The sequence below is a fragment of the Triturus cristatus genome, chromosome 10 (assembly GCF_964204655.1).
Source record: "Triturus cristatus chromosome 10, aTriCri1.1, whole genome shotgun sequence".
NCBI classification, from domain to species: Eukaryota; Metazoa; Chordata; class Amphibia; order Caudata; family Salamandridae; genus Triturus; species Triturus cristatus.
In genome coordinates this window covers 969,387,932-969,413,373 of record NC_140593.1, presented here as the reverse complement: position 1 = coordinate 969,413,373, position 25,442 = coordinate 969,387,932, and the positions used below count along the sequence as shown (strand labels likewise).

The window sequence follows — 25,442 nt, the reverse complement described above, 5'->3', positions numbered from 1 at the left end:
ATGACTGCCACCTTTTTAGGTACGGATTGTGGTTAAAGTGTATCTTCGTTTTGGAAGAGATTTGGTGATAAATAGTTTCGACACGTGCCACCACCACTTAAGGGTGCTTTAATTACAGTGCTGAAGTTGTGTGACGTGACGCCAGGTGATAAGTCTGCATGCATAGCTGCTGTCATCCCTTGGTATGCGTGACACCCACAGCCAGTCTCGACTCTTTGGCCAACGGAACTCGGAAATTGAAGCTACTACAAGCCAAACTACATGTCGCTGCATGCCAAGTGCTGTGGGATAAAAACAAAATCCAGATTTGGATGAAAGCGTGACTCGGGATGACCTGCGGTCAATTGGCAGCCGGGCAACTCTACTTGAATTACAACTTTTACTGCTTTAAATCAAGAATGTAGATGAACACGGCTAGTAAAACTGCGTACGGTCGAGTTGCGTCAACAGGAGTTGCCACCTCAGAGGAGAGGGAGGGGTTCAGAGCCTCCGTCCCCTCGGGCTGCCTGTACGGTGGGCTGTCTCGAAATCTGTCCGCGGGGGTGGGTGGGTGTCGCCGCTCTCTTACCCAGGATCTTCCCGTTCTGCGCGGCCACCTTCCTGCTCTCCTCCTGCAGGATCCGCTCCTCAGACTTGCTGGGCTTGGGCTGCCTCCGGATGCACTGCATCCTGCCGGGGTCTGGTGTTCCGAGGAGCCCGGGCCGCTGCCTGCCACTCACCGGTGTTGACTTGCGTGTGACTGGCAAAGCGTCGTCGGTCCCTGTCCCGGAAAGGGGGCGGGGCCATGGTGGAAAAGTGGGAGGGGCGGAGGAAAGGAGGCAGGAAAAAGAGGTGGAGCCGAGGGGGACTCCAGCAGGAAGGGCAAGGTGGAGCTGAAGCTGACAGGCGAAAACAAGACACACGCACAAGCTGTGTAGAAGAGAAGGAGGCACGCGCGTGAGGCAGGTGGGTGGTGCAATGTTGTAGGGGCGGGCAGGAAGCCAGGAGGGGGCTGGAAGCAGGAAGAAGGAGTGAGGGGGAAGGTAGGTATAATAAAAGAGAGGCGATTGGAAGATAGGAGGCGGAGAAGGAACAGGGAAGTTCGAAACCAAAGACATAAAATGTAAAATGACCTATTACTTAGTGTCACTGTAAACTTAGACACTCCAAAGTTTCTACGACATGTAGTCCCCATGGATACGAAGCCCCCTCACCCGTGGCCGAACCCCAAAATGCAAAATCAAAAACGTAGACTGGAACAACTAGTGAATTGATTTATTTATGTATTGCAGTTTTATATAGCGCGAACTTTACCCAAAGTTGTCAGAGTGCTTTACAAAAGAACCAGGTACGTTACATAAGGTACACAAGACACACTAAACACGCTAACAAGTTACATATATACAGTATGAATCTAAGTCTTTTAAGAGTTCTATATCTTTAGTCTAGAGCAGGGGTACTCACAAACTTTCTCTCGGGGGCCAAATTTCCAGTGGGGTTTGTGGCAGAGGGCCGCACCGGTGGGGGTGGGGTCAGTGGGGGAGGGGGCGGGGCTAGAGCAAAAAAAGAAATGTGAAGATGAGGTTGAACACAGGCCCCTGCAGCAGACGCCTTCGCAATGCAATAGGTCTCGCATTTACGAGAGTTTAAGCTATTGGCACTGTAAACGACAATGCCTTTTATTTCGGTTTTAAAAACTAAAACAAAAATAAAAGGCTTTGTTATTTGCAATGTCAATAGCTCAAACTTGCGTAAATGCGAGACCTATTGCCTTGCAAATGCTTGTTATATCATATCTCCTCCCAAAACCTTCCTCAGCCCATCCCAATTGTGTTTCTCCATCTTCCGCTCTCCTTATCCTCTTCTTTCCCTCTGCTTTCCCCTCTCCCTTTCTCCACCATCTTACCTCTCATGCCACTCTCTTTCTGCTAAGCATCCTTCTTTAATTCAGGGGTGGAGCTTCCATTTGTGCAGCAGGTTCAGCCGCTCCAACTTCAAAGGTCGACGGAACCATGAATATTGCTGTATTTTACAGTTCAAACAGAGAACATAGGGGGCCCACCGCGTTCCTTGCAATAGGGGTCATGATACACTGGCTATGACACTGCTTTAATGACCACAATCTGAGCATTACAGACTCCCTCATCCTAGCGCCCCTCCTCCTTCAGTAGGTAGTGTCACTTTTAGGTACACAGGAATCTGCAGACTGGCAGCACCTGGCAGGGGCTGCATGCACGGGCCTCACAGCCAGGCACTGATCTCAGCGCATTACTTGGGCTGTGTGCACACATCTCAGTCAGGCACAGATATCAGCGCATTCCTGGGGCTTTGTGCACACATCTCACAGTCAGGCACGGATGCCCCCGCATGGCTGGGGCTGCATACACGGGCTTCACAGCCAGGCACAGATTTCACCGCATGGCTGGGCTGCATACACGTGCCTCAGAGTCAGGAACATATCTCAGCGCATTGCTGGATGTGTGCACATATCTCACAGCCAGGCACAGATCTCAAAGCATAGGTGGGACTGTGTGCACACAACTCACGGTCAAGCACAGTTCGCAGAATCTGGTAAGGGTGTGTAGTGTACATAAATATAACAGTCTGATAGGGACTGGCGACCTACATCTCACAGCCTGTCACAGATCTCAGGGCTTGCATGCTGTGTACATAGATTTCACATTTTGGAAGGGGTTGTGTGCACACACCTACAGATCTCACATACTGGCAGAGGCAGCGTGCCCAGATCCCAAAGCAGAGAGCATTGGTATTCAGAACTTTCTCATGTGGCAATGCCATCAGCAGTCATATACTTTGGACCCCCTCCTCCTGTTTTTTCTACAAAATAACTACTGGTCTGGAGTTACACCCATTCTCTTTGGAAAATTCCCTTTGGGAATGCATCAGTACCCATAGATTCTATGTAATCCCATTTTAGATGGAGGACAACTGCACTCACTAACTCAGTTGTGATTCATTTTGGAGATTAAAACATTTAATCGAATCCATTTCATTATATCACAATATTTAGATCACACTATAAGATGAAAGTGTCATTTTGACAATAGAAAATATACAGTGATGCAAATACAAAAAACAATGTTAAACGAAATCCTAACACTTGGCACGTCTTACATTCAAAGTCTTGTGAAAAAAATAGTCTAATACGTAGTAAATTCGAGGATCACTCACGGCCAAGAAATAAGCAAATGCGAGCACACTGCTTAAACCGTAAAAACGTTAAAATAGCAATGATTTACTTTATTTTAACAATAGAAATACTACTTTAAAAAATGTTAACCGTTGTAGCCAAAGAACCCAAGTTACATGAACAAATACATTCACCAGGCTATAAACTCGATCATTTAGCTCTTTTTGTCAGCAAAGGGAAGGCATTACTCTTAACTCTAATAATACTGTTTTTCACACGTAGATGTACAGTTATTCATGATAAATATCGGGCTGGCTTCTCGCAGCACTAAATAAAAGGTTGACTTCCACGGTTTCACTGATTCAACATAGTCGGTCTCAGATATCACAGCAGTTCTACGGCGCACGCTGAGTCAGCTTCCCTGGAATCCAAACCGCCGCCGCACCCAAGTACTTCACAGGTCTTTTAAAGGCCAAGTCACTTGTTAATGAGGCTTTGTTGTATTTCATCTCTTCTTAGCGCCCCTGCATCTCCCCTCATTCAGAGGGGAGATGCAGGGGCGCTAAGAAGAGGTAAATAGAACAAAGCCTCATTAACAAGTGACTTGGCCTTTAAAAGAAACGCCCGCCCGGTCCGCGCTGCTGTAACCGGCGGTGCTTGCACAGGTAGGACCTCTGCAAGGTCAGCGGGCCTCCAGGGAAGGCTTGCCGGGCCGCAGGCGGCCCGCGGGCCGTACTATGAGTACCCGTGGTCTAGAGCATGGGTACTCACAAACCTTCTGGGGGGGCAAATTTACACTGTGGTTTGTGGCTGAGGGCCGCACCTGTGGGGGCGGGGTCAGTGGGGTGGCGGGCTAGAGCGGAAAAAAACTGTGACCAAGAGGTTGAACACAGGCCCCGGCAGCGGACGCATTAGTCCACTGAGCCACCAGACACAGCATACACAAATCTTATCTATCTATCTATCTATCTATCTATCTATCTATCTATCTATCTATCTATCTATCTATCTGTCTGTCTGTCTGTCTGTCTGTCTGTCTGTCTGTCTGTCTGTCTGTCTGTCTGTCTGTCTGTCTGTCTGTCTGTCTGTCTGTCTGTCTGTCTGTCTGTCTATCTATCTATCTATCTATCTATCTATCTATCTATCTATCTATCTATCTATCTATCTATCTATCTATCTATCTATCTATCTATCATACAGCGATCTCTCTGTCTATATATAAATTACCTACTGGCGGTCGCCAGTAGGTAGTTATAGTTAGGACCACGTTTCCATAGGAAATCCGCAACATTCTATTTTGAATAACTTTGGCGCCGGTCGACGAATCCTCGCGAATTTTTCAAAATAGGTGGGGCGCTACGCTCCTCTCCTACCCTGAAAGTCTCGGGGGGATTTGTCAAGCGGGGGCTGAGATAAAAGGGGGGTCCCAAAACGCGTTTTTCCCATGCATTTTTCCATAGGACCTTTAGACACAGCTACAGCCCGAACGGCTGAACAGAATTACTTGAAATTTGGCAGAGAGGTAGTCCTCAGGTCAAGGAAGTGCCTTTTGTAGGTTTGGTGTAAATCTGTTCAGTAGATTCTGAGAAAATAGCCTTTAAATCAATATATATATCTGTGACAGCTTACGGTGCGCTTACGGTGCGCTTACCGTACGCGTACGGTGACGTACGCGAGCGCGATTCTGATTGGCTCTTTGATCTTAGTAAACATTTGAATCGGTCGAAACCAGGAAGCGGCGGCCGCCATTTTCTCTCTCGCTCTCTGAGTTGGGCAGCAAAAATGAAGCCAAAAAACGTCTAAAGGGGCAGTACATTTAGATCCTTACCACCCAGCATTGATATAGGGGTCCCCAAACAACCCACAAGCCCAACATTTTTTTTTTTTTTTTTTCGGAAAATCGCCGATTACGCTTACCGTACACGTACGGTAAAAATTAAAAAAAAAAAAAATTATCCACACTCTCCCCACCCCGTGTGCAAACGGTGCCTTACGTCCACCATTTGTGCATGCCATATCACATATATAAAATTAATAAAGAATACATTTCACAACGATGTGCATAATATGTCCCCCATGTGCGCACGGTGCGCGAAGCGCATCGTGCGTACATGGCCCATCCCGCATAACGTGGGCACGCGGTGCGCGCAGCGCACCGCGTGACCACCGTGCGTGCACGGCACTAACTGCGTAAAGTGGGCGCGCGGTGCGCGAAGCGCACCGCGTGCTTACAGTGCGCGCACGGTGCGCGAAGCGCACCGTGCGCGCACGGAACGAACTGCGTTAACTGGGCGCGCACGCCACGAATGGCGTAAAGTAACTTAGCATTTAAAAAACCGTACAAATTCACTGAAAAAACCATAGGTTTCACACACGTTATAGTTAGGAATTAGCATTTAAAAAACCTTGCAAATTCACTGAAAAAACCATAGGTTTCACACATGTTATAGTTAGCTGTAAATTTCACTCGTAAAAAACCAATGAAATTCCCCCGTTATAGTTAGTGCAGGCAACTATAACTCACGCTACCGCAATCTTCTGCTGATGACATATGTGTCTTTATGAAAAAAAAATATTTGTAATATATGTATAGCTAAAATTTAATGGAAGAAGACATGGGCAAATAAGTGTCGAAATACAGTATTAGCATCAGCAGAGGATTGCGGTCGCGTGAGTTATAGTTGCCTGCACTATCTATAACGGGGGAATTTCATTGGTTTTTTACGAGTGAAATTTACAGCTAACTATAACATGTGTGAAACCTATGGTTTTTTCAGTGAATATCTATATATATATATCTATCTCCCTCTCTGTCTCTGTCTCTCTCTCTCTCTATGTTATCTACTGGCGGTCGCCAGTAGATAGTTATAGTTAGGACCGAGTTCCCATAGGAAATCTGAAAATTCTATTTTGAATAACTTTGGCGCCGGTTGACGAATCCTCGCGAAATTTTCAAAACTAATGGGGCGCTCCGCTCAGCTCCTACCCTGAACGTCTCGGGGTGATTCATCAAGCGGGGGCTGAGAAAAAAGGGGGGTCCCAAAACGCGTTTTCCCCATGCATTTTCCTATAGGACCTTTAGTCGAAGGTACAGCCCGAACGGCTGAACAGAATTACTTGAAATTTGGCAAAGAGGTAGTCTTCAGGTCAGGCATGTGCCTTTTGCATATATGGTGTCAATCTGTTCAGTAGTTCCTGAGAAACTTGCAGTTAAAAGTACATAAATATCTATAAGCGCACACCGTGCGTGCACCATACCGTGCGCAAGCGTAATTCTGATTGGTGGTTACATGTCAGTCAACATTCGAATTAGTCGAAATCAGGAAGTGTCGGCCGCCATTTTGTGTGTGACAGTGAAAAAGAAAGGTGGAGAACGTGAAAAGGGGGCAGGGTAGAGAGTTCCTAACCCCCTAGCCTTTGTCAGGGGGTCCCTGAAGGACCCTAAAGGACCCCGAAGGGTGAAAAATTATTATTATTTTTTTTTAAAAATCGCGGGGTGCGCGAACGGTGTGCGCACGGTGAAAAACGCTTAAAAAAACAAAAACATTTTAAACGAGCCATTCCATATTACAGGATACAGTCAATCTATAACTATATACATAGGTAGTTTATTGTAAAATAAATATATAAAAAATATAATAATACATACATAAATTAGCATAACTCGCGCGACCGCCACTCTATCACAAGGATGATGTCATCAGTGATGTCATGAGTGATGTCACTGACCATGTCATGAGTGATGTAATATGTGACGTCATCAGCAGTGGATTGCGGGCGCGCAAGTTATAGTTATCTGAACTAACTATAACGGGGGAATTTCAATGGTTTTTTACGAGTGAAATGTGCAGCTAATTATAACATGTGTGAAACCTATGGTTTTTTAAGTGAATTTGCAAGGTTTTTTAAATGCTAATTCCTAACTATAACGTGTGTGAAACCTATGGTTTTTTAAGTGAATATATATATAACCATAGGTTTCACACATGTTATAGTTAGCAGGACATTTCACTCGTGAAAAACCAATGAAATTCCCCCGTTATAGTTAGTGCAGGCAACTATAACTCACGCGACCGCAATCCTCTGCTGATGATGTCAAATATTACATCACTGTATTTAGACACTTATTTACCCATGTCTTCTTCCATTAATTTTCAGCTATACATATATTACAAATATTTTTTTTTCAGAAAGACACATATGTCATCAGTGATGTAATATTTGACATGTACGTGACGTACGCATGCGTGTTGCACGGAAGCAACGTCGCGGTTACGCAGGGGGGTGTAATGCGCATGCGTGAGTGCGTCTTACGTACGCGCTCCGTAAGCGCTCCGTAAGCGTCACGTTTGCGCATGCGTACTTGTTTACGAGCGCGTACCGTAAGCTTACGGAGCGCGCACGGTAGGTCATGTGATCCACAAAGAACACTTTTCATTGGTTGAAACTACTTTCAGTTCCAGAAACTTCCCACACCACACCCATTCCCCTCATTACTGCTTGAGATCCCCTAGGAGAAGGAGCTGAATTGACATTGAGATACAATGGCAGAGCAGCAGACCTCTTCTGAGAGTGAGCCTAGCAGCACCACCATCAGACAGAGAAGGAGGAAACAAAAGGATTCTTTTGTGTGGGAGTATTTTACTTTTCCAGAGGGGCAGAAAAAGGTCAATGCTCCATTGGTCACTTGCACACTTTGTGACCGTGTTTTATCTAGAGGAGATCCAAGGAAGAAGTATTCCTTTGGAAATCACTCTATGATGAGACACATTAGGGATAAACATCCCAGGACCTTTGCTCGACATACTGAAGAAAACTCTTCAGTAAGTCACCGGAGCCCAACCTCAGAAGCTCAGCCGAGTACATCATCGGCAGCTTAGCTGAGCCCTTCCTCTGAGGTGGGAGCATCACCTTCTTCTGCTCCTCTGGACATTAACCCTCGATTTCGGAGGGTTTCAATGAGGTGTACAACGTGTTGTGGTCTTATTGTTTTTGGGGAGACCAGTGTTTCCCTTATTAACAATAAGATAGACCAGCACGTTTGTAGACGCTCATAATATTCCCATTCTTTCTTTCCTCTATCCCTGTATTAACCCAACGGCTCTTTTAAGAGCCAACCTTACCTCACAATTTTTTTAATTTATTTTTAAGCTTTCCTTTTTGAAATTTTTTTTTTGCCGTAATAGTTACGCGAAGTTCGCGGAATTTTTCTCGCGGAATTTTTCCGTTTACGCCGTGCGCGTACGCTACGCGCATTCGGCGATTTTTCGAAAAAAAATAAAATTAATTTTTGCTCTTGGGGTCCTTCTGGGACCCCCTGACAAAGGCTAGGGGGTCAGGAACTGTCCACCCTGCCCCCTTTTCACGTTCTCCACCTTTGTTTTTCACCCCCTCAGACTGCGAGAGACAAAATGGCGGCCGACACTTCCTGGTTTCGACCGATTCGAATGTTTACTGAGATCTAACAACCAATCAGAATCGCGCTCGTGCACGGCGGCGTGCGAGTTGGCGAGGGCAGGAACAAGGGAGTGTGAGGCGGCAGGAAGGTTTGGGGGGAGGAGGAAGATGTAGAGAGATGCTGTGGGGTGGAGAAAACAGAACCTATAGAGACCAAGTCTGTGCAGAAGGTGCGGGAGACAGTTAAAGTTTCCTATTGAATGCATTATTAAACATTGTCCCACATTTATAATGGGATTTAAAAAACACGGACAGACTGTAAGTACCAGAATGCATAAAACATACTGGACAGGGCTTTAAGTGCGATGAAGAGAGTGGATGGTCCCTGAAAGTGGAGGGCCTTAAAACAGTAATTGGCATGGCTTAAACATAAACCACTAAAAATAGCGTAGAGTGCCACCCTACACACACATTAGCATAGAACAACAACCTGAATTGGATAAAAGGGGGTGCAGCACAGACCATTGACACCAAGTTTGTGTGAAAAAGGCCACTCTATTGAAACAGGGACACATAACAGAACAACCATGGCCTTTGCCTTACAAAACTAGCACCTCATTATAGAACTTTACTCACCTATGTTAAGCTACCCACCTCCCCCAAAGTCTACCTCCTCCCACAACAATTTAACACAGTAGCAGTGTATCTGTTCCATAGCTGCTGAACTGCAACTGTGACCTTTGAGCTCCCCAACCCCTCTACTACAACTATTATCCCCATCTCAACTAAACTTCCTACAAAGAGTTTAACTTCCTGGCTCATCCAGCCGTGAAGTCATCTACCCGATCCCTTTCTGCTTGAATTGGCGCTGTCAACAAGAATTAACTATATTAAACAATGGCAACATCTCTGCCAACCGCCTATGCGCCTGCTTCAAAGCGACAACCCTACATAACATAAAAATCCCTGTGCACACCTGTTCGAATGAAGCCAGCCTAAAATTAGATCCCAAAAGGGGTAGCACCCCCTAGGAAACCTGGCTAAAGGAGCAGGTGGGAGGTGCAAAAACGCTCACTAGCTTGGTACCAGTCACCGTGTCACCAAGACAAAATAGTGGGTGGTACCACATAATGTCGGCTTTTAAACCCCTTGGGCTACAAAAGTAGCCCAAAACTTGCACAAACCCCCAAGCAGACGTCGGACAGCTCCACATCCCCAAATTACCAAGAGGGCAGACCTCCCTATGGTCGGCTGCCCCTCAAATCCCCATTGGCATATGTTTCCACTGCTCTGTGCACTTTGCAGAGATTGGAGGACCAGTATTCTGACACCGTTTTCCCAACTGGCTGGCACGGAGAGAAACTCGCAATATCTTCAGCCACAACTCAGTTGTGCCCCATTATAAACTCCTGGGCAACTCAATTGAAATTATGCACTAGAGAAGAGTAATTTGCTGCCAAAAAAACCCATGACAAACAAAACCTGCTTAAAAAAGAAAACACTCTTCGGGAATGCATGATTAAGTAAATCATGTAAAATACTCGTTCAGAAATCGATCATTATTTTTGCAATGAAATGTTAAGGACATGAATGCAGGCCTGATGGGGACCCGTTTCAATGTCCATTTTAAATTACTACCAGGTCTGAGCCCCGGAGGGACCCAGCCCACCTAAAGCCCTGATACTGGAGTGAGTGACATATTTATTCAGGGAGTCAAAAACCTGAGGCAGGGATTCCTTCTTCTTCAGCAACATACCATAAACTGCAAATAGGACGAGGCAATATGATTATGTCTGTCAATAAGAGACTGGGCATACAGAGAAAAAGTAGCACTGCCCAGGGCTTTAGTGGAATACAAATAGGGGAGGGCGGTCTCTAAAAGGGGCGTGGCCAATGTCAATAAAGGCCTGGCTTACACACATAAACAACATTTCTGTGACTTCAATGGTGTGCCACCCAACCTGTATTTTGGTGCATCTCTGAGCTTTCTGTTATTGCACCCAGATATATACTACAATAACAGACGTGCACCTAATACCAGCAAGCACTATTGGGTTTGCCAATGGTTGCTAATTGTTTAAGATAACTAAGTAACAACAATCATTTTTATTATAAGCAAATCTTTTTGAAAAAGTTTTCTTTCTGAAATGAAGAGCCTGCGAATTAATGATTACTGAGGCCTGTAGAAGGAGTAGTGATTTTCAGAGGGTCCCAATCACTCCTGTGAAATCCACCTATGTTAGACATGTATGGCATTTTTCTCTCACATTTCCTGCATCTGCATATTTTACATTTCATTTCTTTCCCTTTAGTATCCTCTTTTATCTCTCAACTGAATGCCCTTCCTCGCATCTTCGTCACATCACCACCCCAAATACACAACTCACCCAAAAACCTTTAAGCATTATGTATTCTTTTACTTGCGCCACGTCAATATTTTGAAACTGTGTACCCCCTTTACACACATTTGCACAGAATCACAATTGCAACTGGAATACGTGACCACTGCTCTGTGCACTCTGCAGACAGGCCAAGGATTGGAGGACCATGTATTCCGCAAACCTTTCTGACCCTTAGACTGGTATTGTGAGAAACAGGCCTTTAACTTAACTCTACAGCTTTCAATCGTGGCACTCAGTTCAACAAATGGACTATACAGGAGTAATATGCTAAATACAGAAACACAAATATACAGAAACATAGCATCCTGGAATTAGCAAACACTCTAAGGAAAAATTAAGCAAAACATGAATTATAGACAGAAATTAAATCACTGACATGGTTTTGTTTAATATTTTTATATTCTTTGCTCAGAAATTGATTAGTGTTTTTTGCCTGTAAAGTTAAGGATATGAATATAGGGCCCGATAGGGAAGACAAAACCATGTTCGTTGTGGAAAAGGCTTCGGCACATCCAATGATAGCACTGTAGGTGTACTTTAATTTTGCCAGTCAATTCAGAGGAGAAGTGGTGCTACCATGATGCCCAACCACCCTGCTACCTAAGGATGTGTTCCAAGCTGATAGCCTATGGTTGCGGCTCTCACAAGATAAACAGTTGTGGCAATGGAGCACTCTATTATGTTACAGATACAAAGAGTCCAAGCTTCACAAGGTCTTCCTGTTTAAAACGTATGTGTATTCATGCAAAGAGCAAATAAGGAGAACGCGTTATCCATACAACCAATGCATGTTTTGCTCCTTTAGCCTTTCTCAAGGCTGCGCAAAACATATAAAAAACTGTAGTTACAACTATATATAGATGATATATTATGTAACAAAAAATAGCAATACAGTAGTTGTGTTCATAGGCCACATCCAAATCATAACAAAAATGTTTGTGCCAGGTAGTGTTAAATATACAAAGATGTCGGATCCAGGTATCCCAAAGGACCAGTGTTCGCGGTTCCGACTGTGTGTTAACCAGGCGTGTTGGTATTTGGAAAGAAAAGGCTAGTACCCCATGCATTCTCCTATTAGAAAGGCCATATGGAAAATGGGTTTTGCATGCTACCTAGGTGTCTAAAAACAGCCTTTAGTTAGTGAGGTTCCCTTAGTAGAGACCCAAAAACACAGACATACAGTAGATATACAGCACCACGTGTCAACCCAAGTGTTTTAAAAGTGACTAAAAGGTTTGAGTGAAAGGCAAGATGAACATACCTAGTATAGGAAGTATTGAATATAGAGATAATAGATAACAAGTGTTGCTGAGGAATGCTAGAAATTAGGTTTTGGGGGGATATTAGCCCTCCTCAAGCAACAGCTCCAATCGCTGTCAGGGTGAACCACAAAGTGTCACTAAATTAACCTGTGCTTAACCCTCTGGTAGTGTGGCACAAAAGCAGCAATGTGTAAAGTATTTATGCAGCATGTAAACAAAAATAAAGTGAAAACACAACCCAAGAAAAATCCCATAGCAATTCAGAAAAATAGAGTACAGTGTAATAAATTATTTGACACCAAAACAGCAAAAGTCCAATCAGCAGAAACCTGAGTTATGCATTCCTAAAGCTTTTAGTAGAAATTAGCGCCTAAAATATCAAAGCGCCAATCTTAGACATCTAGTCGTGCAAGACCAGGGCAAAGCCGAAAGTTATGGCCAACTGGAAAGGAGTGTGGTTCGAATACACAAGAGGCATTGGGCCTGGTCTCCACTTACCTTCAGACTTTGAAGGATTTCTTAAGAAAAATGTCTGAGAAGGTAAAGTTCAGAGGGTCAGGACTGCCAGCGGTTTCTGAGGAGGTGTCGTCATCGGGAAGCCACTGGACAAAGTCACTGTGAAGATTTCTATGTTCGGACTTAGTCTCTTTTTTAGAAGTCCAAAATCTCCAGTGGTACAAAGCTGCAAGGCAATACTCTGAAGTGCAGGCCATCTGAGTATCCTCAACAGGTCGAGGAGTGAACTGAAGAGTGGGTCTGAGGGTTTATACCTGGTGCCAGGTTTGAAGTAGAAGAAAGTTCTGGAGTTTTTCCTCAACAGGTGGTTCTGAAATTTCCTTCCTCCCCTTTCAGTCTTCAACGGGTCTGGGCTAACAAAAGGCTAGGGTGAAGTTCTTTGTGAGTGTGCTTAGGCAGCTCCTTTGAATTGTAAGTGGGGCTGGGAACAGTTCTGCCCCACACATCCTGGCAGGAGGGCCCATCCTACCAACACTTAGTCCCACTTTGCCTCCCTGTCTTGGAAGAATACAAAGGCCATCTGCCATGCTAATCACAGTCATGTGACCTTGGATAGAGGCTGCAGGCGTCAAATGGTTAGGAGAAGAAAATGCCAACTTTCTAAAAGTCCCATTTTCAGAATTGTGACCTTAAATCTGACTTTACCATAAGAGAGGATGTTCAATAACTATTCCTTACACCCCAAAAATGACATTTCTACCTGTTCCCAAACAAAAGTTATCACTTATTAAATGTAATAAGGTAACTCAATGTTATTTTATGGGAGAGGCAGGCCTCGCAGTAGTGAAAAACAAATGTGCAAATTTTTCACTACCAGAATGTCGGGTCTGGACTGTGATCCGAAGAAGAACCAGGGCCACAGGAGCGAGGATTAATTCTCAACTCTCCCGTAAGGTAGATCTACTGATCGATCTTCAGCAAAAGCCACGACCAGAGAAAAATACCTCTAGGGAGGGAGGAGATGACCAAAGGACCACGGAACCAGGACGACAGCAGTGGGCTGGAGAGGTAATGCTGTAGTACTTAAAATAACAAACTGGAGAGACAAAAAAGTGTGATATAAATTAGTACAGAGGCTAAAAAGCAATACGTGATATACCCAGGACAGTTGTGCACATTCACATACTTACAGAGCGCGCAATATGGTTGAGAGCCAGGAGTAAGTATTACTGTGACAAGCACATGGACTCGAAATCACGGTGCAAAGTTAAATAGGACAGCGCTCCTCAAACCCTGAGTTGGCAGTCACTCAAAGGCTCCGATACAACTGGCAATAATCTCCTTTCCTCAGGAGAAACAAAAAGTCTGGGCGCTACTCGGAAATAGCAAGGCGCTATATTCAAATGTTCCAGCCAAAGTTCCAGCCAAAGTCAAAGTACATATAACAAACGAAATTCAAAAAGCACAAAAAACGATACGGAATTCTTCCTACCAGGGAGAAGGTTCTTGACAAGCAATCAAACCGACATGATTGCGAAGGAGCCGGGGAAGAAAAAACCTCGTCGACTCGCTGACCTGGCGATGACTCAAGGACTCCAGTCGGCTTCTCTAGGAGAGGTAACCGGAGCGCTCAGAGGGTTTTTGTCTCCAGGCGTCTCCAGGCGGCGAAGTAGAGAGGTGGTTATCCGGGAGGAGGGCGGCGGAATGCCGTGGTAGGTTTTCGATTCCAGGAGAGTGAAAGGAAAGGTTCCGTTCAAGCAGAATCCAAAACAGGAGCAGGCGAATGATAACAGACGTTATCTTCGAGGGTCCGCAAAGCAAGTAACCGGCAACAGGAAAATCCTCACAGGGCGTGGTCCAACACAGCTGAAAGAAGCCAAGCGCCGGACCGAGGGAAAACGCTTAGTTTAAACAGGCAGCGCAAAGCAGCATGGGAAGGTGCACAACTCCACCCCCAGACACAGGGCTTTATGGGAGATGTAGTGTAGAGTGCGGGATGAGTGAACAAAGACAGGAGGCATGACGGGTAACAGTTCTCCCCCCCAAGGGTCTACCCACTGGGCGGGGCTTGTTAGGATGTAACGCATGAAATCGTCTAATCAATGTAGGGGCATGTACGTTTTCAGCAGGTTCCCATGATCTGTCCTCAGGGGCGTATCCCACCCAATCTACCAGATACTGCAACTTTCCCTTCTGTCTACGAGAATCCATTATTCTCCTTACTTCAGATTCTTGTTCGCCATGGATGATAACAGGAGGTGGAGGTGGTTCGGGATGGGACGGAGGTTCGTAACGTTTAAGTAAGGAGGTGTGAAACACTGGATGTATCTGATATTCAGGGGGTAGATCTAATTTTAAGGCTACAGGATTGATGATACCTTTAATTGAAAAAGGACCTATAAAACGTGGTTGTAGTTTTCTAGGGCCGTCTAGTCTTAGGGTCTTGGTGGATAGCCATACCATGTCTCCCACCTCATAGGTGGGGGCAGGGCGTCTATGCTTATCTGCTTGTTCCTTCATGTGTTTCTTGGCCTCCTGTAAATGAAAAGACGCTTGCTCCCAAACGGCATGAAGTTGTGCATGATGCTCCGCCACAGCGGGGATTTGTGTCAGTGAGTGAGGTAGGTGTAACGGTAACCACTGAGGGTGATAACCATAAGTAAAATAAAACGGAGAAACCAGTGTGGAGGAATGTTGTGAATTGTTGTAAGCAAATTCTGCTAAGGGAAGGGCTTGTACCCATTCACTAGTAACAGTGGACAACAGACAGCGGAGGTAAGCTTCTAATGTCTGGTTAGTTCTTTCGGTTTGCCCGTCTGTTTGGGGGTGATAAGAAGAAGAAAGACGGTGATCTATCTTCAATACTTGACACATTCCCTGCCAGAATTTGGCAATGAACTGCGGGCCTCTGTCAGACACTATAATGGAGGGTAAGCCATGTAACCGGATTATGTTGGTTAGAAACACATCTATGAGTTCCTTAGCAGTAGACAATTTCTTCAAAGGGATGAAATGGGCCATCTTAGAAAGCATGTCCACAACTACCAGTATGGTGTTGAATCCTCTATTGTTAGGTAAGTCAGTAACAAAATCCATACTTATGGAATGCCATGGGGAGGGAGGTATGGGTAAAGGGCGCAACAGACCTGCAGGCGCACAATGTTGCGCTTTCTGCCTAGCACATGTAGGACAAGTTCTGACGTAGTCACTGACATCTTGAGCCATTCCCTCCCACCAGAACCACCTGTGACATAGTTGTATCGTCTTCTCGCTACCAGGATGAGCGGCCATTGGCAGGTCATGACACCACTGGATGATCATCTCTCTTAGCTCTAGAGTGGGGAGATACAATTTGTCCTCATGGTAAAATAGGTGATTGACTATCTTGTTCAAAGGGTTAGACGTCCAGTCCTCTTTAGGGAGCAAAGTATAGGCAGCGAGTAGTTTGTCCAAGAAAGAGCCCTCAGCTTGTCCATTGTCCAATGCGGCAATCTTATGAAGGGGAATGATGTGAGGGGGTTCCTCAGGTATGAGTGTGTCGACTTTCCCTATACGGGAAAGTGCGTCAGCCTTGCCGTGCTTTACTCCGGGACGGAATGTAACGACGAAGTTGTATTCGCTGAAGAAAGACAACCACCTCATCTGTCTGGGGGTAAGAGCCTTAGCAGATTTAAAGAACTGGAGGTTTCTGTGATCAGAAAAAATAGTAATGACGTGAGGAGAACCCAAGAGATAATGTCTCCAGTCCTGAAAGGCTCTTTTGATGGCCAGTAATTCTCTTTCTCCAATGGTGTAGTTTTGTTCGGCCGCGGATAGAGTCTTGGAAAAGTATGACACAGGATGCAGGACCCCTGTTGTCTTGTCTCTTTGGGATAATACACCACCCACTGCGTATTGTGAAGCGTCAGCTTCTACGTAAAAGGGTTGGGAACTATCTGCATGTCGGACAATGGGGGCAGATACGAACTTCTCTTTCAAGGCTAGGAAGGCCTGTTCTGCAGCTGTATCCCATTCAAAAGCAACTCCCTTTTTCAATAATCTGGTAATGGGAGCAATCAACTCGGAAAAGTGATCTATAAATCTGCGATAGAAGTTAGAGAAACCCAAGAAGGATTGCACCTCACGCACAGTAGTGGGACTAGGCCAAGACGTTATTGCAGAGACTTTTGCAGGATCCATATGAATCCCCTCAGGAGAAATCACAAACCCCAAGAAGGCCACTGTGGTGACATGAAAGAGACACTTGTCTAGCTTTGCGAAAAGATGATTGTCTTGCAGCCGTTGTAGAATCTTTGTCACATGCTGCTCATGGTCTTTTTAGTTCTGGGAATATATCAAAATATCGTCTATATAGACAATAACAAACACATCAAGATAGTCCCTTAAAATATCATTAACAAAAAACTGAAAAGCCGCAGGGGCATTGCATAGCCCGAACGGCATTACACAATACTCGTACAGACCGAATTTGGTGCGAAAAGCCGTCTTCCACTCATCCCCCTCTCGCACCCGAATCAGGTGATATGCCCCACGAAGATCTAATTTCGTAAAAATGGTGGCATGTCTCACCTGATCCAGAAGAGAAGAGATGAGCGGAAGAGGGTATTGATTTTTGATCGTAACTTTATTGAGGGCGCGATAGTCCAAACAGGCGCGTAGACCTCCTTCTCGTTTAGGTATGAAAAAAATAGGAGATGAGACTGGGGAAGTGGAATGCCGAATGAAACCTTTTCTGAGCATGTCTTGTAAGTAGTCATATAAATACTTAGTTTCTGGCTCCGTGAGAGCATAAACTCTGCTAACAGGAAGATCCGCCCCCGGAACAAGGTCAATCCTACAGTCATAAGTGCGATGAGGTGGCAGACTTACTGCCTTAACCTCAACAAACACATCACTAAAGCAGTTATACCTGGGCGGTAACACTGACGAAGAAAGTGTCTCAGTGGCACAACAAAGTGGTGAGACCTCCCCTATGGTGTCATTATAACAGTGTAGGACACAAAAATGAGAATGCAATGTCACTCTTCTTGATACCCAATCAATGTGGGGATTGTGTAGCTGTAGCCACGGTACTCCTAAGATAGCACCGAAAGTGGGGGTGTCAATTAAATCGAAGGTGATAGATTCTGAATGGCCATTGTCACACACCATTGTAATTTTGGGGGTTTGATAGGTAAGAAGGCCTGATGACAGTTCTGTCCCATCAACTGCACGTACTTGTTCGGGCTGATTCTTAGGAATGAAGGTGATCCCTAGTGCCTTGGCCAAAGAAATATCCAAAAAATTACCCGTAGCTCCTGAGTCTAAGAGGATGGGAAGGGTCTTTCTGTGTTGGGAAGGCATGATCAACACCACACTTAAAGTGAAATGTTTAGGCACTAAACCCACAGTTGGAGCTATCATTGGGGAGATCTGTGTTGCTAGAGGACTCAGAAAAGCGATCTCTCTCTCTTCCAAGTCAGTTAGTTTTCCGACAACGTGGCGTTGCCGGTCCTTGCTGACGGAATCCTCACCGGCGTCTTGGGTTTAACAAGGCAGTCTCGTGCGAAGTGTCCCCCTTTCCCGCAATACAAACAAAGATTGAGTTTCCTTCTGCGTTCCCGTTCTTCAGACGACAAAGGGCCTTTTATGCCCCCTATCTGCATGGGTTCACTGCCGTCCTTCACCTCTCTCTTTTCCCCTTTTGGCAACAAAAATCGAGGGTATTCTCCTTTGGTCTTTTCCCCTTTTCTTTCACTGAGGCGATGATCTAATTTGACCACTAAATCAATGAAAGAAGCGCAATCCTCAGGGGGATTCACTATTTGGGACAGAATATCCTTCAATTCCTCTCTGAGGCCTCTGTAAAAGAGAGAGGTTCTTTTATCTTCGGGCCATTGAGTCTCAGCTATTAACCTATTGAATGTAGTGATATATGTCAATAGGTCTTTGGTACCTTGTTTGAGACTAAGTAACTCGTTATCACTAGATTGCATATATAGGTGTCTAGCAAAGAGACTGGTCATGCGTTCCTTGAAACTTGATAGATCGTATAACACAGGATCGTCATTTTCTACTAACGGCACCGCCCATTGTGCAGCATTACCAGTTAGGTACGAGATGATAAACGCTACTTTGGCAGCGTCGTTTGGAAAGGAGGTGGCTCTACACAGAAATTGCAACTGACATTGGTTCATAAACACACTAAATTTACTGCTATCTCCACTAAACCTTTCTGGCATGGCTAATGGAGTAGGAGTTGGTGATACCACTGTAACGTTAACAGGAGGAGCCCCGCTACCTAAGGAAGAAGGAACAGAAGCAGAGGATGTAGGGACCTGGAAATGTGCAGGCTGGATGTAAGTTCTCTTAAAGCGGGGGGTTCCAACGTGTTGTTGTGATTTTAGTATATCTACTTCTGTGACTAATCTTTGATTCTCATTTCTAAGTGTTCTCAGCTCAGCTTGCAAAGAAACAACTGCGGAAGTTAGTTCGCTCATGGTTGTTTCAGTTGGGTCTAAAGGCAAAGGCCCTGCTCTAAGAGGGTCAAAGGCTACGGCCTCATCCATCCTCGCTCGGGGGGCTTAAATAAACGTGGGCTTGGCTTTCTGTCGGGTCTGGACTGTGATCCGAAGAAGAACCAGGGCCACAGGAGCGAGGATTAATTCTCAACTCTCCCGTAAGGTAGATCTACTGATCGATCTTCAGCAAAAGCCACGACCAGAGAAAAATACCTCTAGGGAGGGAGGAGATGACCAAAGGACCACGGAACCAGGACGACAGCAGTGGGCTGGAGAGGTAATGCTGTAGTACTTAAAATAACAAACTAGAGAGACAAAAAAGTGTGATATAAATTAGTACAGAGGCTAAAAAGCAATACGTGATATACCCAGGACAGTTGTGCACATTCACATACTTACAGAGCGCGCAATATGGTTGAGAGCCAGGAGTAAGTATTACTGTGACAAGCACATGGACTCGAAATCACGGTGCAAAGTTAAATAGGACAGCGCTCCTCAAACCCTGAGTTGGCAGTCACTCAAAGGCTCCGATACAACTGGCAATAATCTCCTTTCCTCAGGAGAAACAAAAAGTCTGGGCGCTACTCGGAAATAGCAAGGCGCTATATTCAAATGTTCCAGCCAAAGTTCCAGCCAAAGTCAAAGTACATATAACAAACGAAATTCAAAAAGCACAAAAAACGATACGGAATTCTTCCTACCAGGGAGAAGGTTCTTGACAAGCAATCAAACCGACATGATTGCGAAGGAGCCGGGGAAGAAAAAACCTCGTCGACTCGCTGACCTGGCGATGACTCAAGGACTCCAGTCTGCTTCTCTAGGAGAGGTAACCGGAGCGCTCAGAGGGTTTTTGTCTCCAGGCGTCTCCAGGCGGCGAAGTAGAGAGGTGGTTATCCGGGAGGAGGGCGGCGGAATGTCGTGGTAGGTTTTCGATTCCAGGAGAGTGAAAGGAAAGGTTCCGTTCAAGCAGAATCCAAAACAGGAGCAGGCGAATGATAACAGACGTTAGCTTCGAGGGTCCGCAAAGCAAGTAACCGGCAACAGGAAAATCCTCACAGGGCGTGGTCCAACACAGCTGAAAGAAGCCAAGCGCCGGACCGAGGGAAAACGCTTAGTTTAAACAGGCAGCGCAAAGCAGCATGGGAAGGTGCACAACTCCACCCCCAGACACAGGGCTTTATGGGAGATGTAGTGTAGAGTGCGGGATGAGTGAACAAAGACAGGAGGCATGACGGGTAACACAGAACATGTAAAACTCCTCTTATTACCCCACCCGTCCTCTAGTTTTTAAAGAACTTTTGTGACTAATTTGTAGAAAATATCAATAGTGTTCTCAGGTGGTACAGTTGGAGCTGAAGTAGATCTGGGTCGAAGGCCATTGTCGATGTTTAGTTTAGGTGCAATATCTAGTTCCAACAACAGTCTGAAAACAGAGGAAATGATAGTGTCCAAATCTTCAATAGATAATAGTTGAAGATCCTGAATGTCTTAAATAGATCTCCTACCTTCTCCTATGTTCAAAGAGGGCGTTATTCGTGATTCTGCTTTAGCCAAAAAAAAGTACGTTTTATCCTACATATAAAGTTAAAAATATCAGTGTCGATTTGTGTAAAGTTGCCATCGAAAATATGACAAAAACTAAGCCCATTGCATAATACCTTTTATCTCATCATTATTCAAAGAGTATTCAGCCAAACTTATAATAGAGATGTCATTGAGTTGCAAATTTCTCTCTGTCCCTTCTTTTCTAGATTTGGGCTCTGTTGTTCCCTCTATTTCTGGTTCCTAGAGACTGCCCGCATGGTGACCCCTCCTTTTCCGGGTATTCCTGAACCTATTTTTGTCCCTCCTGCTGGGTTTCGATTGAGGCACTGTTTAGTGTAGCTGACTTTGCTGCCCATATGAAATCCTAGCGCCTCTGCTAAAAAAGTAGAGGTGCTTGGTGTTACTGGGTCAACAGCTGTGGAGCTAGTAGGGCTGGGCCTCACTGATAGGGACTCGTTTCAGCGTCTGTTTTCAATTACTAATGGATCTGAGACCCAAGGGGCTCCGGCTCACTTAAAGTGCTGGCACTACCTAGGAAACAGCCCAAAAAACTCTGCACAGAATTTATGATGCTATATAGTTGTTTACCCATCAGCGCATACACCATGGCTGGTTGAACAATACCCAGTGCTATAGGTTGCTCTTCTGGAACTCCAGTGTCCACTCCGAGTACAAAATGCAGTTGTTGCAATATTACACCTGCCAAAGGTAGCAGGTAGGGCACTGGAGACCGTCTTATGCTCATACTGAACAGAGTTTTTTGTTATTTTCAACCAGATTGTATTGGGTTTTCAAAACATCTTCAGCTTACGTGAATCACATTCACGTTATACATTTTGCATGCATTTTATATGTTTACTCTCTGGTGTATTTAATCAGAGTCCCCTATAACGGAACTTCCCCCCTTAAGTTGCTGTTGATTCTAAGTAAATGTGTCGCTGGGTGCCGCTAATTCATTATAGGTCTTGTCTTGTTTTGGGGGGCTGAGGTGCCGATTTATACCTTGCTCGCCTGTTGGCCTCCTCTATCCTCTTGGTCCTGTGCTATCGGTTACGGGGTTTCTGCCCTGCTGCATCCCTGTCTGCCAGCTGCTAATTCACCTACTAGGCGTTCCCATGCCCTTGACCGATCGATTTTAGCTATTCCCCGCATAGCTTCTCTGAGTAACAGTCTCCCTTCCGCCCTGCCCATTTTTCCAATTTCTTTTTCCAGTGTCTTCCAGTTCCTAGCTATCTCTCGCTTAGCCAGGAAATAGGCGAGGTCCTTGATTTTCCCAGTCATTTTGTTTTTTGGATGTGCGTGGGAACCATCCTAAAAGGTAGTGGTCTGGAGTTTGCAGTAGCTCCTTGTCGATGATGTCACCTATTATGCGTCGTATCTCTTCCCAGAACGCTTGAAGTATGGGGCAATCCCAGAACATGTGCAGAATGTGGGCTTCCCTCTCTCCGCATCGTAGGCATGCTGCAGACTCCACCCCAGAGTATCACCTTATGCGGGATGGGGTAAGAATTGCTCTGTGGAGTATGTTGAAGTTTATTAGTTTGAACCGCGCGTTCCTGGATGCCTTCGGGGTTCTTTCCACTACCTTGTCCCAGTCTGTTTCCTCAGGTCCTCCTCCCATGACAGGAGACCGTTTTGACTTATACTGAACTGAGTTAGCAAGTATGTTACATACACCCCAAAGATGAAAGGTATTTGCAAGTGCAAGTGAGTGTTTTTTTTACACTTTCTTCCTACACCCATGCATACGCTGAGCTTTACGCAAGCTAAGACGGGGCTGAGCAGTGTCTGCCAAAAAGACGCATCACTAAAACCCTTAGGAGGTAGGCCATACCTCTTCTATTGATCCTTACACTCAAAATGAATGCTTACACGTCCTACCTTTGACTCCAGTTTACATCAAAGTCACGCCATGTGCAGTGACAAGAGGATGTCATCAAAACCCTACCCACACAGGCCACATGGCAGACACACACTACCTCATCCATAGCACTCCCATGGAGTAGTGTGTAAATACACTCGAGCCCATCATCACGGAAGTGACGCGCTGTATAAATGCAACCACAATATAATATACTGGAACACAAAATGTCCATCTTATGGATCAAAATCATTCCACATTGGCAGCTAAAAGTTTCCTCACTTCCACATCAGTCAGTCAAATCATTTTTATTCGAATTTTTTCAAATTCATAAAAGCAATCACATGTATACAAATCCAAATGTAAAAACAAATATATGTTTGTACAATACACGATGTATAGTCACAAATTATTCCACATTAAAATTATTTCAAGGGTTTTCCATTGTTTTGCGAACATACGTTACAACTCTCGAAAAGGTGCTAACACGAAAGATCAATTCATCAGTTTCCAAGGTGAACAACAACGCATAGGACTGTTCTAAGGAAAGTGGCCGTTGTTTTTTAAAATATGGAAATAAAAACCATTTAATGTATTTTTTGTAAAATTTGCAAAAGAAGAAAAAATGTAAATCATTTTGTGGGCTCACTCCGTCACAAGGGCATAACATGTTTTCTGATTTTGATGAAAAATAACCTAATGGAAAACTTAATAAAAATCTGACGGTACCAGCCCTTAGACGAAGCAATAATGATCTTTCCCAGTTTGTCATTGGTAACGTGAGATATAGAGGGATTGATTGTCTATGTAAGTCTTTGTTTACATAGACCTGGACAGTTGATTTGGTTAATTCTGCTTCCAGTCTCATATTACTATAAAGTGCGTAAAGTGCGAATTTAATTTCATTTTTATCTGTAACCTCAATTTTGGTAGGGTCAGTGAATAGATGGCTTTTACCCACACTACATAGTATCTTAAAGACACCAGCAAGCCACGGAATTCTCAACCCTTTCTCACAGTTTAAACAATCTCTTATAATTTCGTGGGTTAGAGAGGCCGCTGTGTTCCTCCAAATTGCCAGCCAGAACAAGGCAGGTCTTGTTGCTATAAAATCAGTTATATAGTGCAGATTCAATTCGCAATGACAGATATACTCCGAGGTGGCAATGGGAGCTCCGAGGAGTTTCCGACAAAAACGATTTTCCTCGGTTTGAATACTGGGAGTCTTAACCAAACCCCAAATCTCGGCACCATAAGTTGCTACCGGGGCACATTGTGATTTAAAATTTTTTAAAATAGCTTTAGTAGCTCCTATTTTCTTAGGCCGTGGAAGACTAAGAATAGAATTGATGGCTTTTGAGAACTTGCTCGTGGCGTGGGCCAAATGCCCACTCCACGAGCCGTTCGCAGCAAAATCCATCCCTAAATAGGAAAAATGATTTGTGGAGTATAACTTGGCAGTTCCCACCGAAATCGCACTGAGCTGTCTTTTCCCTGGTCCACAGGACATGATAAAATATTTTTTTAAATTTACTTTGAGATCCAATTTATCCATGTGCTGTACAAAGCTTTTGACCAAGATGCGCAGGGCATTCGGGGTGAGACCCAGGAGGACCGCATCATCTGCGTAAAGCAATGTTGGTAAAGGACTCCCCCTTATTTTTGGGACATCCATAGTGGTTAGTTTTAAGGAGTTACTTAATCCATTAATATAAATAATAAACAGCAGGGGAGCTAAAACGCACCCCTGCCTAACTCCTCTTTCCACTTTAATGGCCCCAGAGGTTTCCCCCGCCATCCCAATCCTTACTTTGGCTTTTGTATCAGTGTGCAAATAGGCCAAAAAATGTACAAGGGGGGCATCTAGACCATAATTTAAAAGAATAGACCACAATTTTGACCTATTTACAAAATCAAAAGCGGACGATAAGTCCATAAAGGCTAGGTAAATTGGTGACGACCTGGCAATATTATATTTGCCAATTACTAGATTTAAATTTAAACACTGCTCTATCGTCCCAACCCTACTTCGGAAACCCATTTGACATGGGTCCAAAACACCTAATTCCTCTGCCCATGTATTTACTCTATTATATAAGATTCGTCCTAGTATTTTCAATGTATTATCCAATAGTGAAATAGGTCTATAATTTACTGGGTCTGTTCTCTCCCCTTTCTTATATATTGGTACAATTATGCTTGTGGACCAGGTGTCAGGCATAGCTGCCAAAGGTATACTATTAAAAACATTCATTAAAATCGGTGCCCAAAGATCCGGTTTCCATTTAATTATGTCTATTGGGAAACCATCTGGCCCAGGGGCCTTGTTACCAAGACTTTGTCTAATAGCCACAATCACCTCGCCTAGGCTAAACTGTAAAGAGCATAATTGGCCGGGTATATACTCATCATTAGCTGTTGCATTCATGGCATATACTTTAGAGAAATGATCTTCCCAACGATCACTCGAAATGATACAATTAATTGTAGATAGTTGGTTTCTCATATTACGCATTTTTTTTACTACCGGCCAGAAGGTGGATGCATTCCTTCCTATTGCAGCGTCAGAGAGCTCCTCCCATTGCTCTCTCAAAATTACTGCCTTACGTTCTTCTATTGCAGACTTATATTCATTTCTTGCCGCCCTAACCTCCAATTGGGATCTTGGTTTTGCATTCAATGCTTTACGCAAGGCCCTATTGGCAACAGAGCAATTTCTGTCAAACCACCTAGGGTCTTTACCTATACTATGGTTAGGCACGGTTAGGAAGGTTTTTATAACTGTACATAAACTGGTAAAATCATCAATTATCCTTTGGTTATTCCCGTCTAAGGATATGCATGAGTCAATTAAAACTTGGTACTTATTTATTACGTGCTCAACCACTT

The 25,442-nt window shown here is 44.5% G+C and overlaps 1 protein-coding gene across 2 annotated transcripts in view; it reads right to left on the bottom strand.

Moving 5' to 3' along the window:
- Positions 1 to 25,442, bottom strand: part of PLCD1 (phospholipase C delta 1) — a 413,368-nt gene that overhangs the window by 308,459 nt on the left and 79,467 nt on the right. The window contains exon 1 of one of the 2 annotated variants that reach the window (XM_085628870.1): positions 569 to 781. The exons of the other annotated variant lie outside the window; for it this stretch is intronic. Coding sequence (XP_085484996.1) covers positions 569 to 668 — 100 coding nt within the window. The 5' untranslated portion in view covers positions 669 to 781. Of the gene's footprint in view, positions 1 to 568; positions 782 to 25,442 lie in introns of those variants that run through there. 2 annotated transcript variants of the gene reach the window in all.